General features: G+C 39.8%; 2 protein-coding genes across 2 annotated transcripts in view; one reads left to right on the top strand and one right to left on the bottom strand.

Moving 5' to 3' along the window:
- herc3 (HECT and RLD domain containing E3 ubiquitin protein ligase 3) overlaps nt 1–6452 on the bottom strand; it is a 59459-nt gene extending 53007 nt beyond the window's left edge. Inside the window, exon 1 of the mRNA XM_034188043.1 lies at nt 6446–6452. The gene's annotated coding sequence lies outside the window, so the exon portion shown is untranslated. The remainder of the gene's footprint in view (nt 1–6445) is intronic.
- A 2604-nt stretch (nt 6453–9056) lies between these two features.
- Nucleotides 9057–17283, top strand: part of ppm1k (protein phosphatase, Mg2+/Mn2+ dependent, 1K) — a 28639-nt gene continuing 20412 nt past the window's right edge. Inside the window, exons 1-2 of the mRNA XM_034188604.1 lie at nt 9057–9167; nt 15169–15675. Coding sequence (XP_034044495.1) covers nt 15224–15675 — 452 coding nt within the window. The 5' untranslated portion in view covers nt 9057–9167; nt 15169–15223. The remainder of the gene's footprint in view (nt 9168–15168; nt 15676–17283) is intronic.

Here is a 17283-nt window from a genome sequence, read left to right as displayed (position 1 = left end):
CACACACATACATGCATATATATATATATATATATATATATATATATATATATATATATATATATATATATATATATATATATATATATACAACCCCTGGCAATAATTATGGAATCACCGGCCTCGGAGGATGTTCATTCAGTTGTTTAATTTTGTAGAAAAAAAGCAGATCACAGACATGACACAAAACTAAAGTCATTTCAAATGGCAACTTTCTGGCTTTAAGAAACACTATAAGAAATCAAGAAAAAAAGATTGTGGCAGTCAGTAACGGTTACTTTTTTAGACCAAGCAGAGGAAAAAAATATGGAATCACTCAATTCTGAGGAAAAAATTATGGAATCACCCAGTAAATTTTCATCCCCCAAATTAACACCTGCATCAAATCAGATCTGCTCATTGACATTGACCCTGTGCCATGACATTGACCCTATGTGTCTTTTTGCAAGGAGTTTTTGCAGTTTTTGCTCTATGGCAAGATGCATTATCATCTTGAAAAATGATTTCATCATCCCCAAACATCCTTTCAGTTGTCCAAAATATCAACATAAACTTGTGCATTTATTGATGATGTAATGACAGCCATCTCCCCAGTGCCTTTACCTGACATGCAGCCCCATATCATCAATGACTGTGGAAATTTACATGTTCTTTTCAGGCAGTCATCTTTATAAATCTCATTGGAAAGGCACCAAACAAAAGTTCCAGCATCATCACCTTGCCCAATGCAGATTCGAGATTCATCACTGAATATGACTTTCATCCAGTCATCCACAGTCCACAATTGCTTTTCCTTAGCCCATTGTAACCTTGTTTTTTTCTGTTTAGGTGTTAATGATGCCTTTCGTTTAGCTTTTCTGTATGTAAATCCCATTTCCTTTAGGCGGTTTCTTACAGTTCGGTCACAGACGTTGACTCCAGTTTCCTCCCATTCGTTCCTCATTTGTTTTGTTGTACATTTTTCGATTTTTGAGACATATTGCTTTAAGTTTTCTGTCTTGACGCTTTGATGTCTTCCTTGGTCTACCAGTATGTTTGCCTTTAACAACCTTCCCATGTTGTTTGTATTTGGTCCAGAGTTTAGACACAGCTGACTGTGAACAACCAACATCTTTTGCAACATTGTGTGATGATTTACTCTCTTTTAAGAGTTTGATAATCCTCTCCTTTGTTTCAATTGACATCTCTCGTGTTGGAGCCATGATTCATGTCAGTCCACTTGGTGCAACAGCTCTCCAAGGTGTGATCACTCCTTTTTAGATGCAGACTAACGAGCAGATCTGATTTGATGCAGGTGTTAGTTTTGGGGATGAAAATTTACAGGGTGATTCCATAATTTTTTCCTCAGAATTGAGTGATTCCATATTTTTTTCCTCTGCTTGGTCTAAAAAAGTAACCGTTACTGACTGTCACAATCTTTTTTCTTGATTTCTTATAGTGTTTCTTAAAGCCAGAAAGTTGCCATTTAAAATGACTTTAGTTTTGTGTCATGTCTGTGATCTGCTTTTTTTCTACAAAATTAAACAACTGAATGAACATCCTCTGAGGCCGGTGATTCCATAATTTTTGTCAGGGGTTGTGTATATATATATATATATATATATATATATATATATATATATATATATATATATATACATACATACACACACGCATACACATATGCATGTGGCCTTTCTGTGTGGAGTTTGCATGTTCTCCCTGTATTTGTGTGGGTTCCCTCTGGGTGCTCCGGCTTCCTCCCACATATAAAGACATGCAGGTTAGGTGAATTGGAAACATAAAAGATTGCTCGGGTCTCCCTTGTAAGAGAAATCTCAATGTTACTAATCTGGTTTTAAAAAAGTATTTACTTTATGTACATGCATTAAACTTTATTAAATAATCAGTTCAACCAATCAATCAAACTAAAAAGTGGATTTTAAGACCTTGTATATCGGAATGACTTTCTGGTGTGTTAGTCTATTTAGTGTTTCAAAGTATTGTTTCATGTCCACCTTAAACTGGTGGTTTAAGTTGTTATGATTGTGTGCTATATAAATACAGTGAATTGAAGTTACAATAGAAAAACAAAGAGATACACTTTATATAGAAATGATTTGTGTTCAGCTATCTGTCTAGCTGTCAAAATAACTCACAAATGCATGTGTAATGGTAAGACAAAGAAACAAATAAATAACTGTTGTGGGGCTCGACAACCGGATGAGTGTTGGGTGTGACGCCACACTGGAAGAATAACTAAACCAGCAGCCGTGTCCGAGCTCTACAAATACTCATGGACCGCAAGCTCAAATATTGGCAGTGCTTCTTTGCAGCCATGTTGCTTTTTACAAAGACTTTGATTTGGTTGGCCAAGCTGCTCTCTGGGACATCCTGAGAGACTGTGGGATCCCCAAGAAGGTGTCAGACATCACAGTCAACCTATACACAAGTGCTGTGAGTACTGTATCTTGCTGGGGTAGAATCTCTCTGGCCTTTTCACAGTTAAAACGTGTTCATCGGGGATGTGTTGTGGCTCCTACACTCCTCCATGCTTGCATGGACTGGGTGTTGTGTAGGGTTAGGTGGTTTTGTGGACAAGGAAAATTTTATTGACCTTGACTGTGGATGATACAGTGATCTTTGTAGAATCAATGGATACTCTTATTGCATCACTTGATACACTGAGTGAGGAATCAGAGTGTCTGAATCAAGATGAGGATTCAGGCCTTCCAGGACTTCCTGGACTCAATTTGGTTCAACTAAATTGATTTCTATGGTGCCAAAACACAACATAAGTCACCCTAAAGTGTTTAATAAGGGTAAAGTCTATTACCTACCCCCCTGAGCAAGGATGTATGCTACAGTGGTCAGGAAAAAACTCCCTCTGGCATTTTTTGAAGAAGAAACCTCAAGCAGACTAGACTCAGAAGGGTGACCAATTGCTTTGGCCAAACTACCAACAACAAAGATCAAATAAACAAAGTACAACAAAGAATTGTCAAACATGCAAAACAGAGATGATATAACAAAGCCTCCAGATAATAAAATAATTTAATCTGTATGTGTCAAAAGTGTTGAACTTGTAGAGACACTTATCTCAGCACTGACATTCATGTCTCTGGGTCACCAGGCTTTGAGATTGAGAGATGCCTGGGAAAACCTTAAATTGTACTGAGGTTGCTGGACAGAGGTGTTTGGTGATGCTGAGCTCTTTGCAGGAGAACAAATGCCCAAACCTTTAGGAGTTTGGTGCTTCCTGTCTTACTGTTTGGTTATGAGACTTGAAAGCTCACCAGTCTAATAGACGATATGGTGATGATTACTAGATGTCTTTTCTTGGCCAGTTTGAAGGATCTTTGGGTACAGCTGAAATTACTTTATGATAAACAAGGTATTGCGGAGTCTTTGGGAGACTCAGAAAAGAAGCATCATTTGCACTGTGAGGGAAAGTCAGGTAGAGCATTTTGCCCATATGGTGCATTTCAACGGGCATAATCCAGCACTCAGGTGTCTCAATATGACCTCAGCAACCGGAGAAGGCCAAAGGGATGCCTCTGTTTCACCTGGTTTCAGCAGCAGAAGGTCACTTTTGAGAAGTGGGAATATACTGGTTGTTTGACCAGGTAATAGTTGCCATTTTGGAACCAAGGTGAGGTGGATGCTGTGACGTGTGGCACACATGCAAGCTTTCAGACCTGTTTCAGCTGACTAATGCTGGAAATTGTGGGGAGGTTCCAAAAGTGATTTATAAAATGTTTCAATTAACTTCCATTGATCAATCGTGGCATAATAATTTAACTATTATTGTTTCTTACCGCTATGGAGGCACTGTTGTATAATTGAAAATACACACACTAACACACAGGTACTCCAATTAAAGGTCACAGGGGAGTTGGAGCCTATCCCAGCAGTCATAGGGCGTGAGGCAGAGCCGCGGAGTACATCTTCGACAGGATGCCAGTCTGTTGCAGGGCCACAGAGACAAACAAACACATTCACACACATTTCGGACAATTTAAAGTTTCCAGTTCACCTAACCTGCATGTCTTTGGATGTGGGAGGAAGCCTGGGCACCCTGAGGGAACCTAAACAAACATGGGGAGAACATGCAAACTCCACACAGAAAGGCCACAGGAGGGAATCGATCCCATGACCTTCTTACTGTGAGACAATAGTGCTAACCACTAATCCTTTGTGCTGCCCTATAATTGATAACAGATTAAGATAATTTGCAAAACATAGTATTTAATTTGCGCAGTCATGAGGAAAATAATGTTCATTAATAATTTTATCTGTTTTGGGGCAAATTAAATTTTCCCAAATCCAACTGTCAGGCCCACAATTCTTACCTCTTTGAAAAATAGACAAAAAATATCTTAATTACATTTATAATTAACAAAAATAAAGTAAAATAAAGCATTGTTGATGCAAAATGACGTTGTAATCAGTTTAACTTTTTAAATAAATTTATTTGTTTCAACTGGCATCAATCTCCTGATCACACGCCTCATCGTACAAGCATGATTTGCACAGTACTGGTGATTGGTGCACACAGCTGTCACGAATAGCTTCTTGACCAATCAGCTGCTCTCAAAGAGGAGCGGCGACAGTCTATGGTGGGCGGCATCTATGGGCGGCACCGAGGCGTACACTTTTGCTGCACGCTGATTGGCTTGGTGACGTCACTGGAGTGTTTGACAACAGATTAGTGTGCGCATCGAGGGTGTGTATCCAAAATAAGCCGTGATCCAAAACAAACGAAGCCTCGTTGAAGCACAATTCATTACCCGAAGGACACCTTCTGGGCAAACACATGTTGTGCTGTCGTAAAATAATAGAGAGGTTTAAAATCAAGTTTTGCTTTGTTTGTTAACTTTGAAATCTCTTGTCATGGGTGGCTGTGATTTAAGGCTCACCAAACGATCATACTTCCTGCAGATGTGTTTTGCGACTTGGAGCGATTAACGAATCAGATGTTTTCTGCTGTGAGGTAAATGCAAGGCAACCATTAAAAGATGTAACCTAATTTACTTAGGTAAAGTTAGAAAGATATTCACAGATTCGAAGTTCACGGCTCAATAGATCTGAAGAGAAATGTTGTAGAAAGACAAACACCACTAGTTTCTAACCTCAGGAAGGTAGACAACGAGCTACAACCTTATTTTTATCCATATGAGCCGTCCTCTGAGCTGAAAAAAATAAATGATCTGAACGGGCAGCCTGCAGAGAAACGGAAGCTTAGGGACCGTCTACAAAGTGCATACATGGAAAAAAAAAGACACCAGAAAATTATTGAATAAATCATTGTAATAAGGAGTGATATCACCAAATTCACTGCACACATCAGTGAGGTCCTGCTGATTATACTACAGAGCTCAGTTTGGAAAAATGCCATTATGAAAAACTTTGCAGAATTTTTTATTTTTAAAATTTTTAATAGCATCAAAGTCACAAGATGTGGTGTCACCAAATTCACTGCAAACAACAGTCGTGTCCTGTTGATTGTACCAGAGCACTCAGTTTGGGAAAAAGTAATTTTAAAAAATTTTGGAGAATTTTTCATTGATTATATTTTCAATAGCATCAAAGTCATAAGGTGTAGTGACACAAAATTTACTGCACACAACAGTGGTGTCCTGCTGATTATACTACAACACTCACTTTGGGAAAAAGTCATTTTAAAAAAATTTGGAGAATTTTTGATTGTTTAAATTTTCAATAGCATCAAAGTCATAAGGTGTGGTGTCGCCAAATTTACTGCACACAACAGCTGTGTCCTGCTGATTATACTACAACACTCACTTTGGAAAAAAGTCATTTTCAAAAATTTTGGAAAATTTTTGATTGTTTAAATTTTCAATAGCATCAAAGTCATAAGGTGTAGTGACAAAATTTACTGCACACAACAGTGGTGTCCTGCTGATTATACTACAACACTCACTTTTGGAAAAAGTCATTTTCAAAAATTTTGGAGAATTTTTGATTGATTATATTTTCAATAGCATCAAAGTCATAAGGTGTAGTGACACACAATTATACTGCACACAACAGTGATGTCCTGCTGATTATACTACAACACTCACTTTTAGAAAAAGTCATTTTCAAAAATTTTGGAGAATTTTTCATTGTTTATATTTTCAATAGCATCAAAGTCATAAGGTGTAGTGACACACAATTATACTGCACACAACAGTTATGTCCTCCTTCACAAATCACTGTGGACCAAGTCAGAACAGCCAAGGAAACTTCATCCCATGAAAGCGGCAGGCCCACGCAAGGTGTGTCCCCGACTACTGAAGACCTACGCAACTGAACTGGGAGAACCGCTATGACATATCTTCTCCCTAGCCTGCAGTGAGGGAGAGTGCCCACCCTCAGTTAGACTTCATGCATCCTTCCAGTTCTTTAGAAGAACCAGCCCAGCCAGCTGAATGACTTCTGACCAGTGGCACTCACTCCACACCTGATGAAGTTGGAGCAGTTCTTCCTCGACTCCCTCAAACCCCAGGTGCAACACACCCATGACTGTCTGCAGTTTGCATATAGTACAGCTGTTGGTGTGGAGGATGCCATCCTCTACCTGCTACAAGTCCACTCACACCTGGATAATGGGAAATGGCACAGTGAGGATTCTCTTCCTGGACTTCTCGAGTTCCTTCAACACCATCCAGCCTGTTGTGCTCCAGGACAAACTGAATAGGATGTGAGTGGACCCCTGCCTGGTCACTTGGATCTCCAGCTACCTCACAGACAGACAGTATGTCAGGCTGAGGGACACCATATCTGACGTTGTAATTGACAGCACCAGCACAGCCCAGGGCATGGTGCTGGCCCTTCTTCTCTTCACCCTGTAGACCTTAGACTTCTGCTACAGCTCTGAGCTGTGTCACATTCAGAAGTTCATATATGACAAAACCATTGTTGGATGCATCAGGGATGACAGAGAGGAGGAGTACAGGAGCCTAGTGAAGGACTTTGCTGCCTGGTGCAACAGAAACCATCTACAGCTCAAAACCTAAAAGACAAAGGAGCTGGTCATTGACTTTTGGAAGTCCAGACCAACTCCACAACCAGTTCTGATCCACGGAGCTGAGGTGGAGGCTGTGGATTCCTAGACGTACCTCAGGCTGTGGCTGGACAGCAAACTGGACTGGACAAACCACACCAACCACCTGTACAGGAAGGGACAGAGCAAGCTGGACTTTCTGAAGAGGCTGCAGCTGTTTAACAGGAAACTCCTGTGGATGTTCTACCAGGCCATAGTAGCCACCGTCCTGTTTTAAACTTTGGTGTGCTCAGGGAGCGCAGCATATCCAAGAAGGACACATTCAGGCTGGACAAACTGACCAGGTGGACTGACTCTGTGGTTGGCATGAAGCTAGTCTCTCTGGTAATGCTGGCAGAGAAGAGAACACTGGACAAACTGCTGGATATTATGGAAGATGTCAGTCACTTTCTGCACACCGTCATTAGTAACCAGAGGAGCCTCTTCAGCCACAGACTGCTCCTTAAGTGCAGGACCAACAGACTGAAAAACTCCTTTGTCCCTCATGCAATCAGACTGGAGAACTCCTCACTGGGGGAGGAGGAGTAACAGGAAGACCGATGATGGGAAGGAGAGAAACAGTAGGAGCCAGTAAACCAGTATTGATCCATATGTCTGGTATTTATATTTAGATTTATATTTACAAACTGTTTTTTTTTTTTACTTTCACTTTTGATACTTTGTGTGCTTCTTACCCTGTGTGATGCTATACAGTGCTGCTGGAACCTCGGTTTCCCTGAAGGAGTTTTCCTAAGAGATCACAAAAAGTTCTATCTAATCTAAGCAGATGTGTGCAGGAAATTTTGTGTCATTACACCTTCTAACACTGACACAATTGTAAATTTAAACAACAAATCTCTCAAATTTTAAACAATGACATTTTTCCAAACTGAGTATTGTAGTATAACTAGCAGGACACCACTGTTGTGTGCAGTAAATTTTGTGTCACTACACTTTATGACTTTGATGCTATTGAAAATATAAACAATCAAAAATTCTCCAAAATTTTTGAAAATAACTTTTTCCCAAAGTGAGTGTTGTAGTATAATCAGCAGGACACCACTGTTGTGTGCAGTAAATTTTGTGTCACTACACCTTATGCCTTTGATGCTATTGAAAATTTAAACAATCAAAAATTCCCCAAAATTTTTAAAAATTACTTTTTCCCAAACTGAGTGCTCTGGTATAATCAACAGGACACGGCTGTTGTGTGCAGTGAATTTGGTGACACCACATCTTGTGACTTTGATGCTATTAAAAATTGAAAAAATAAAAAATTCTGCAAAGTTTTTCATAATGGCATTTTCCAAACTGAGCTCTGTAGTATAGTCAGCAGGACCCCACTGATGTGTGCAGTGAATTTGGTGATATCACTCCTTATTACAATGATTTATTCAATAATTTTCTGGTGTCTTTTTTTTCCATGTATGCACTTTGTAGACGGTCCCCAAGCTTCCGTTTCTCTGCCGGCTGCCCGTTCAGATCAGTTATTTTTTTTCAGCTCAGAGGACGGCTCATATGGATAAAAATAAGGTTGTAGCTCGTTGTCTACCTTCCTGAGGTTAGAAACGAGTGGTGTTTGTCTTTCTACAACGTTTTCTCTTCAGATCTATTGAGCCGTGAACTTCGAATCTGTGAATATCTTTCTAACTTTACCTAAGTACCAAACTTTGACTACTGGGTGCAAACCCCCTTCCCTCCCCCCAAAAAAACATACACTGTTGGAATCAACATATCAATGCGATAGTTGTAGGTTATAAATAAACTGCAGCGCTTACAGAGTACATATCTCCTTCAAGGAAAAACAGCAATGGTGGATTTAATGTGACATAACATAAAAACCCGTGTCATTTTTGCAGTAAAAAAGGTGAGTGACTGGGAAATGGGAAGATTTTTATGTTTTTATACTTTTTTAAAAATTTAATTTAATTTATTTATTTATTAGAAATGCATTTTGCACGCAAACGAACCCGTCAAGCGATGACATTGAAGTAAGCTTTCGTTTGCCTTTGGTCACGTGACAATATGAAACATGACACCAGGCTTCATTTGGTCTTGCCACCTCTGTTTCGGGTTTTCAGACGTAACAGTGGGTCATTGAGATCATTTACGTTTGAGACAGACGTATAAAATCACAAAGGTAAGATTTTAAGTCACACACCACTGGCCCTTTCAGAGAAAAATAACGGTAATGTTGCAGAATTGCGAATTTATAGTTAATGCTAGCCACGAAAAATAGCGAGTCGACGCGGGGTAGGTGGCTAAGCTAGCTTAGATTCAGTATTTTCTTTTCCTTCTCAACGCTGTAATGAGATCATGTATATCGTGTTCCGGACTGTGGATGCATTGTAAATGTAGCAAATGCTTATTTGCTTATTTGTTTGCTTATTTATATATCGCTGAATAAAGTAGGGCATGCTGTTAACGTTAGCTTGGTGGTAAGAGTTGCGTCATGCATCAGGCGCGGTAATTTACAATTCATTTTATTGTGTAAAAATAATTATACAAATTTGTATATATCGACACATCATGACAACAAAAAAATATTTATTAGAACCTAGTGGTGTTACCATAATACAAATCATAGTTTCTTTTAAAAGTGTTCACTTGGCAAGGAAACTATTCCATAACACAGTACCTCTATTGCTTAAAAAAAATATCTCCAATCCTTTTAAGCAGTACATTGCTATTGGGAATTTACAATTTCAGGGTCCCATGATCCTTTGCACACGTGGAGTGGTTCCCGTGTTCTATCCCCCAGATATCCCAGGATATCTGGAAATCCACCCCCACCCCTGAAAGGCAACATTCGTACAGTAACATTCCTATATCCTTCCAGTCAGGATAGAACAACCTTTAAGCTCTATATTTCATGGATGTTTTATGGTCCCAGTTGAAGCACAGTTTGACTTGCTGTGAATGATATTGGTGGTCTTTCTGTATATATCTATAGCTATCTACAATAGTAATATTTCCTGTTATAAAGTATCTTTAAATCCCCCTTCCCTCTACAACTATATGGGCCTGATTGACAACCTGAAATATAATAGAACATCTGTCCATGATGGGATGGGGGTAAGATATCGTGACCTGTGTAACAGTATAGTTCCTATTCTGATGTATCTTTAAATCCCCCTTCCAAATATACTCTACAAGTATATGGACCTGATTGACAACCTGAAATATCTTAATCTTAATAAATAACAATTGTGATTCGGACGTGAATCGATTTTTTTTTTCTGGCACCCCTAGATAATATTACAGCAGACTTGCTATGTGGGGCTGGTTGGGAGATTTCCTAGGACAACATCTGTGTTGGGGGGAGGGGGAGATATCCGGGGGGGGATAAACTGGGACACCGGTGTCAAGGGCTCAGCACTCTACCAGACTGAGCACTCATCTTATACTAGTCTGCATATGCGCGAACCTGGTGTTGCGGTGTGATGTGTTCCATCATGTCAGAGTGTTAGTAGCAATTAACAGGTTTATTGCCTCATATCTGCTTAAAACTGACTTTAGAATGATTTAAGACATTTTACTGTCATCTGATGCTTAATAATCACATTATTCCCTTTGATTGCTTTGGGTGTAGAGAGTCAGAATCAGATGTGCTGCTGTGGTGCTCTGATCACTGCTCTGTCTTTTATAATGAATTAATGCTGAATTTATGTGAGCAGGGGTGGTGGCCAAATGGTTAATGCGCTTGGTTTCAGTTCAGAAGGTTCCGGGTTCAAATCTCACCCCTGTAATGTGGAGTTGTGTCAGGAAGGTCATCTGGCGTAAAACCTGTGCCAATTCAACATGCGGATCCACCTTGGATTTGCTGTGGCAACCCCGAGTGCAAACAAGGGAGCAGCCGAAGAGACTGACTTACTATTGCTGAATTTATGTGGAAATGATTGTTGTACAAAAGCTTCAGATATCTGTCGCTAACATACACTCAACAAAAATATAAATGCAACACTTTTGGTTTTGCTCCCATTTTGTATGAGATGAACTCAAAGATCTAAAACTTTTTCCACATACACAATATCACCATTTCCCTCAAATATTGTTCACAAACCAGTCTAAATCTGTGATAGTGAGCACTTCTCCTATGCTGAGATAATCCATCCCACTTCACAGGTGTGCCATATCAAGATGTTGATTAGACACCATGATTAGTGCACAGGTGTGCCTTAGACTGCCCACAATAAAAGGCCACTCTGAAAGGTGCAGTTTTATCACAGCACAATGCCACAGATGTTGCAAGATTTGAGGGAGCGTGCAGTTGGCATGCTGACAGCAGGAATGTCAACCAGAGCTGTTGCTCATGTATTGAATGTTCATTTCTCTACCATAAGCCGTCTCCAAAGGCGTTTCAGAGAATTTGGCAGTACATCCAACCAGCCTCACAACCGCAGACCACGTGTAACCACACCAGCCCAGGACCTCCACATCCAGCATGTTCACCTCCAAGATTGTCTGAGACCAGCCACTCGGACAGCTGCTGAAACAATCGGTTTGCATAACCAAAGAATTTCTGCACAAACTGTCAGAAACCGTCTCAGGGAAGCTCATCTGCATGCTCGTCCTCATCGGGGTCTCAACCTGACTCCAGTTCGTCATCGTAACCGACTTGAGTGGGCAAATGCTCACATTCGCTGGCGTTTGGCACGTTGGAGAGGTGTTCTCTTCACGGATGAATCCCGGTTCACACTGTCCAGGGCAGATGGCAGACGGCGTCATGTGGGTGAGCGGTTTTCTGATGTCAGTGTTGTGGATCGAGTGGCCCATGGTGGCGGTGGGGTTATGGTATGGGCAGGCGTCTGTTATGGACAAAGAACACAGGTGCATTTTATTGATGGCATTTTGAATGCACAGAGATACCGTGACGAGATCCTGAGGTCCATTGTTGTGCCATACATCCAAGAACATCACCTCATGTTGCAGCAGGATAATGCACGGCCCCATGTTGCAAGGATCTGTACACAATTCTTGGAAGCTGAAAATGTCCCAGTTCTTGCATAGCCGGCATACTCACTGGACATGTCACCATTGAGCATGTTTGGGATGCTCTGGACCGGCGTATACGACAGCGTGTACCAGTTCCTGCCAATATCCAGCAACTTCGCACAGCCATTGAAGAGGAGTGGACCAACATTCCACAGGCCACAATTGACAACCTGATCAACTCTATGCGAAGGAGATGTGTTGTACTGCATGAGGCAAATGGTGGTCACACCAGATACTGACTGGTATCCCCCCCCAGTAAAACAAAACTGCACCTTTCAGAGTGGCCTTTTATTGTGGACAGTCTAAGGCACACCTGTGCACTAATCATGGTGTCTAATCAGCATCTTGATATGGTACACCTGTGAGGTGGGATGGATTATCTCAGCAAAGGAGAAGTGCTCATTATCACAGATTTAGACTGGTTTGTGAACAATATTTGAGGGAAATGGTGATATTGTGTATGTGGAAAAAGTTTTAGATCTTTGAGTTCATCTCATACAAAATGGGAGCAAAACCAAAAGTGTTGCGTTTATATTTTTGTTGAGTGTAGATGATGATTGGAGTGCAGTTTTCAGCAGAAACAAAACGATAATCGGTGAACAAAATTTTACACTAATTCATATAAAATGTCAATTTATAAGTTGGTGACGTTTTCTGTGTAAACACAAATGCTCACTTAGCTCATCCTGGGACTGAGATTTAACACAAAAATGCACATCAGTATATTTTCACTTTTAGGATTATGGTTCTGAAGAAAAAGGTAAATTAACTAATTCCGTTTATGGTTCCAGTGTTTCTGATATGAATAATCTCTTCACTCGCTTTAACTGCCTGGCTCGTGGGTTCCTCCTTTACCCTTAGACACAGACAGCACACTGAGGTGTGTGAGCACATCTCTTGCACGAGGGTCTGGTGCTACCTCCTGCACAGATCATGGAACTAGAGTGACACAGTCTGTGGAAATGAGACGAAATGTCAGTGACATATGGAAATAAATAAGCAGGTGTCTATAATCATACTGTGCAGAGTCGTACTTTGTATTCTGTGTGCAGTTCTGTGCACCGAACCATCATGGATTTACAGTAAGGTTCAATACAAATACATATATTTAGGGATGCACTGATCCACAATTTTTCACTTCTGAGCAAATCCTGATGCATCAATTTGGATATCTGCTGATATAGATACTTTTCCAATCCGATACCAGAGCTCTGTTTGCTTTAATATTATTATTATTATTATTAGCGTTATTGTTGATTTTTATATGAGGATTTTCTTAAAAAGGAGACCTGAAAGTTGAGCTACAATTTGCCAGAAGGTGTATCTAAGATGAAAGCCTAGATTTGATGTTTTGGTGAATGAATTAAGTACTTTTATTTTTTATAGATTTTTATAGACTTATTTTTATAGACTTAAATAGAAAAGACAGCACTCTCTCTCTCTGTCTTTCTCTCTCCCTCTGTCTCTCTCTTTTTTCTTTCTCGCTGTTTCCATGTTGCTCAAACTTTGAACTTTTGGGAAACACGCAGCCTTTCAACAATAAAATAAATGTATCATCGATGCTCATGCGCAGGATTTTAATGGAGACTTTTCTTCCCTTTCAGCAGATAGACTCTCTGTTCGCTGTCCTCCTCGGCTGCATGCTGAGATGGCATTTTACAGCCTCGGGACAGTGAAACGGCTAGCTTTTTAGCACACATTTTCATCCGTGCTCGATGAACAGACTATTTGAACCCTCCCCCTCTCCTCCTTCCACTCGACAGTAAACAAGCAGAGAGCAAAAAGCAGTTGAGATGATTCACAGTGGCTCTTCTCTGGTATCGGAAAATATCGCGGGTTGGATCGGTATTTTCCAATGCGTGAATTACGTCGTTATCACAACCCGATACCAATCTGGGATTGGATCGGTCCCATCCCTACATTAATTGTGACACCCCTAATAAACACAGATTGTTTTAAGACAGGGAAAAGGCTAACTGACTGGTGTCAGCAGATACTGAAAGTTCCAGTATCTGCATCATGTTTGACATGGAAAAAGTGGTAGCGTGCCATCCCTAAGAGATGATTAGCACGGCTACGTACTGATAAAACTTTATATTCTCAATATGGCTATGTACAGATAGCCACTTTGAATGTGAAGTCAATCATTTCAAATGGATGTGCATTCAGTGGATGGCAGCACAACATGTCATGTTTTCCTTTTCATACAGACTGCAGAGCAATGATCAACCCAATAGTGTTTCAAAATGGTTTTCAGATTTGCAGTATGAATGAAATTTTTTTTTGCAATCACCCCCATTCATATGTTCTACCCATCCTTTAATTCCACTTTTGCTTTTCTGCTCTCTTGTGTATTTTGTCCATTATTTGACAGTGCATTAGGCATCATGTGTCTCCCTGCAGCTGCTATATTAAATTGTGAGCTTGCATGAGGGCACCATGTCCAGGAGGTACCAGGCATATCTATGGATATTGCATGGGCTCAGTAGTTATTTTTTTCAGTTAATCTGCTGCATCAAAGTTCATATTTTAATCAGTTTATCCTTGTATGCCCTTTCAAGATCAATGCAAACAATGATGGTATTTCTTGGTTTTTCAGTTATTGCTTACACAAGATGGCTGAAATTAAGTATTACAGGTGAGCCCCATTAACTAGCACATATGTAAGTCACATTTCAGCTTTACTGGCAGTCAAGTTGTGGACCCCGAAAATTTAGACTACCTATTAAAGTGTATTTTGATTTGACCATTTTTGGAAGGCATCGTCAGTGCGGATAATTCCGGATGGTGATTTCTTCTTCCTCCTCTGGATGGTGCAGGTCAGCGATGAGGGCGGACGATTCTGTGTGGAAGATTACTGATGATTCAAAGTTTTTGAATGTGACTTATTAGATTCATACTGCCGGTTCAGATTGGGCTGGAATTTATACATGTGCCCACCACACACGTGCCCTCCACTCGAATCGCTGATACATCAAAAATATAGGGACGGGATTACATGTGTACCGAACATCTTAGACTGGTGTTTTAATAATACCGTGACCCAGTATAGACCCCTACTACAGGTAAAAAACATTTTTTCTGTCTAATAATTACTGAAATTCTGCATCCAGTCTAACTACCTAATTTCTCTCTTTTTTGGACAGCACATCCATCTCCTTTTGCATACAGAGCTTCTCCAGTATTTGTGCTGCTAGGGTGATGTCATCAACCTTTTTCACTCGACTGGCAAGATGCAGTGGGCTTCATCTGGGTCGTAGTGGTCCTTTTCGTATGGCCCTACTCCCACTCCACCATCAACTCCTTGTCACCCAGAAACAGCTTTTCAAATCTTCAGCAAGATTATATAGTAATACAAGGTTTGATCCAGACAGCAGTGGCCAGCCAGCGACATGGGATTCGTTTGGTATCTGGGATGATCGTATTGATGAACCTATTATGCTGCCTCCCAGCATCCGTTACGGCACGCCTATTCCCAAGGTCAGCTTATCCAAGGTGGGCTGTGCTTCACTTATTGGTCAACGCAAGGAAAATGAAGACCGTTTCCAGGTTTCCCAAATGACTGACAACATCCTTTATTTTGCTGTGTTTGATGGGCATGGTGGGCCTGAAGCAGCTGACTATTGTGACAAATACATGGAAAAATACATCAAGTAAGGAAATAACGATGCTACCGTATTTTCTGGAGTATAAGTCACAGTGGAGTATGAGTCTCACTTGTCAAAAAGTGAATTTTGAAAAGAAGGAACCATTTATGTTGCATCTTTATTCAGTATATCAACTCTTTAATTTGGTATTTTTTGTGTGTTGTCAGGTACTTTTGATTATTGGCCTGGCCTGCTGTACAGCAGCTGTCACTCATCATTTAGTATTTGTTTGCTTGTGTGTTGTGCCACATTAACTCCAGTTTTTAACATAGTGATACAACTAATTGTAGTTGCAGATGAATTGTGGTTCTCTGGGTGTGAGATTTTTGGTGATTTTCACCTATAAATAGCATTTTACCTAATTTAGCCAGTTTGTATGGCTGTCATTGTTCTTGGTGGGCGTAAAAAAAAAAAAAAAAATATTTTTTTTTACAGCCACTATTTGTCAAAAAAGTACAGAAGAGGATCACACTATTTATATAATAGACTTGAATGAATTTGTTCGTCCCAGTCCAGGTAAAAAATATCACTTTGTCAAACACATTGTCTGCCACAATATGAGATACTAGTGTGATCCTTAATTCATTTCATTACTAAGTTAAAGATGGGGAAATAATCAGGGGTGAAAGTAGAGCTTCGGATGCTCAAGCGATCGCAGCATATTAAAGATATTAATATTAAAGACTGCACTTAACCCACCTGTGGGGCCGCTTTTACGGAACACTTCTCTGTGAAAATATCAAAAATAAATAAAATTAAACAGCCATCCCAGCCAGGGTGAAAGTATGATTATTCAATAATTCCTGGATCAAGTTGAAAGAAATCTGAAAACACTACATAGGACTGTTCAGTATGTCATAGAGAAATTAATCTCATTATATTAGTAGAATATACAATGTCAAAACAGCTGTCATATGAATCCAAATTGAGAGAAAAGGCATTAACATTCTGTGAATTTGTTCTGACAGAATATCTCAGAATTGAAAAACCTGAGGCTAAAAAGGGATAACTTGGGATTAATGAAAGTGAGACTTCTATTTATTTCGCTAAACAAATGGTGCAATATTTATCATGTCAAAGCATTCAGGCAGGAAAACTGAAGTGACTACAAAATACAGAGTGACACAAAAAATAAATCATTTTCTAACCTTTGTTTCAGCAATTTTAGTAATTTCTCCACAACATTAATATTACATATAATACACACTTAACAAAGCTCACTCCATAATGTATTATTATTTATTTTTTATTCATTTAACCTTTATTTAACCAGCTGACAATCCTTTGACAGCTTGCCGCTGCACCTGAATGCTGCACAAAACAGCATTTTCAGATCATTTTAACCCAAGTTTAAGTCAGTGCATCATGGATTTCTATTTAATCTTGATGCTTGACGACGTGGAATAACGCTAAGCAAGATGATGGCTGCTGGTAAAAGCTCACAGGCTGCATCTGCCATCTAGTGGATTAAATATAAATTGGTGTCTCCACCCCAATGATTGCGATTGGGTCTTTTATACAGGTCTATTATATCCATGTTGCCACACATACTTTGAAAAGTTACTTTTTTTGTTACTTTATTAAGTTGCTTCATTAGCAGCTTTATACAGTTAC

The sequence above is a fragment of the Thalassophryne amazonica genome, chromosome 15 (genome assembly GCF_902500255.1).
Source record: "Thalassophryne amazonica chromosome 15, fThaAma1.1, whole genome shotgun sequence".
Lineage (NCBI taxonomy): Eukaryota > Metazoa > Chordata > Actinopteri > Batrachoidiformes > Batrachoididae > Thalassophryne > Thalassophryne amazonica.
The sequence above is the reverse complement of the archived record's forward strand: the minus strand, read 5'-3'. Positions and strand labels throughout refer to the sequence as shown.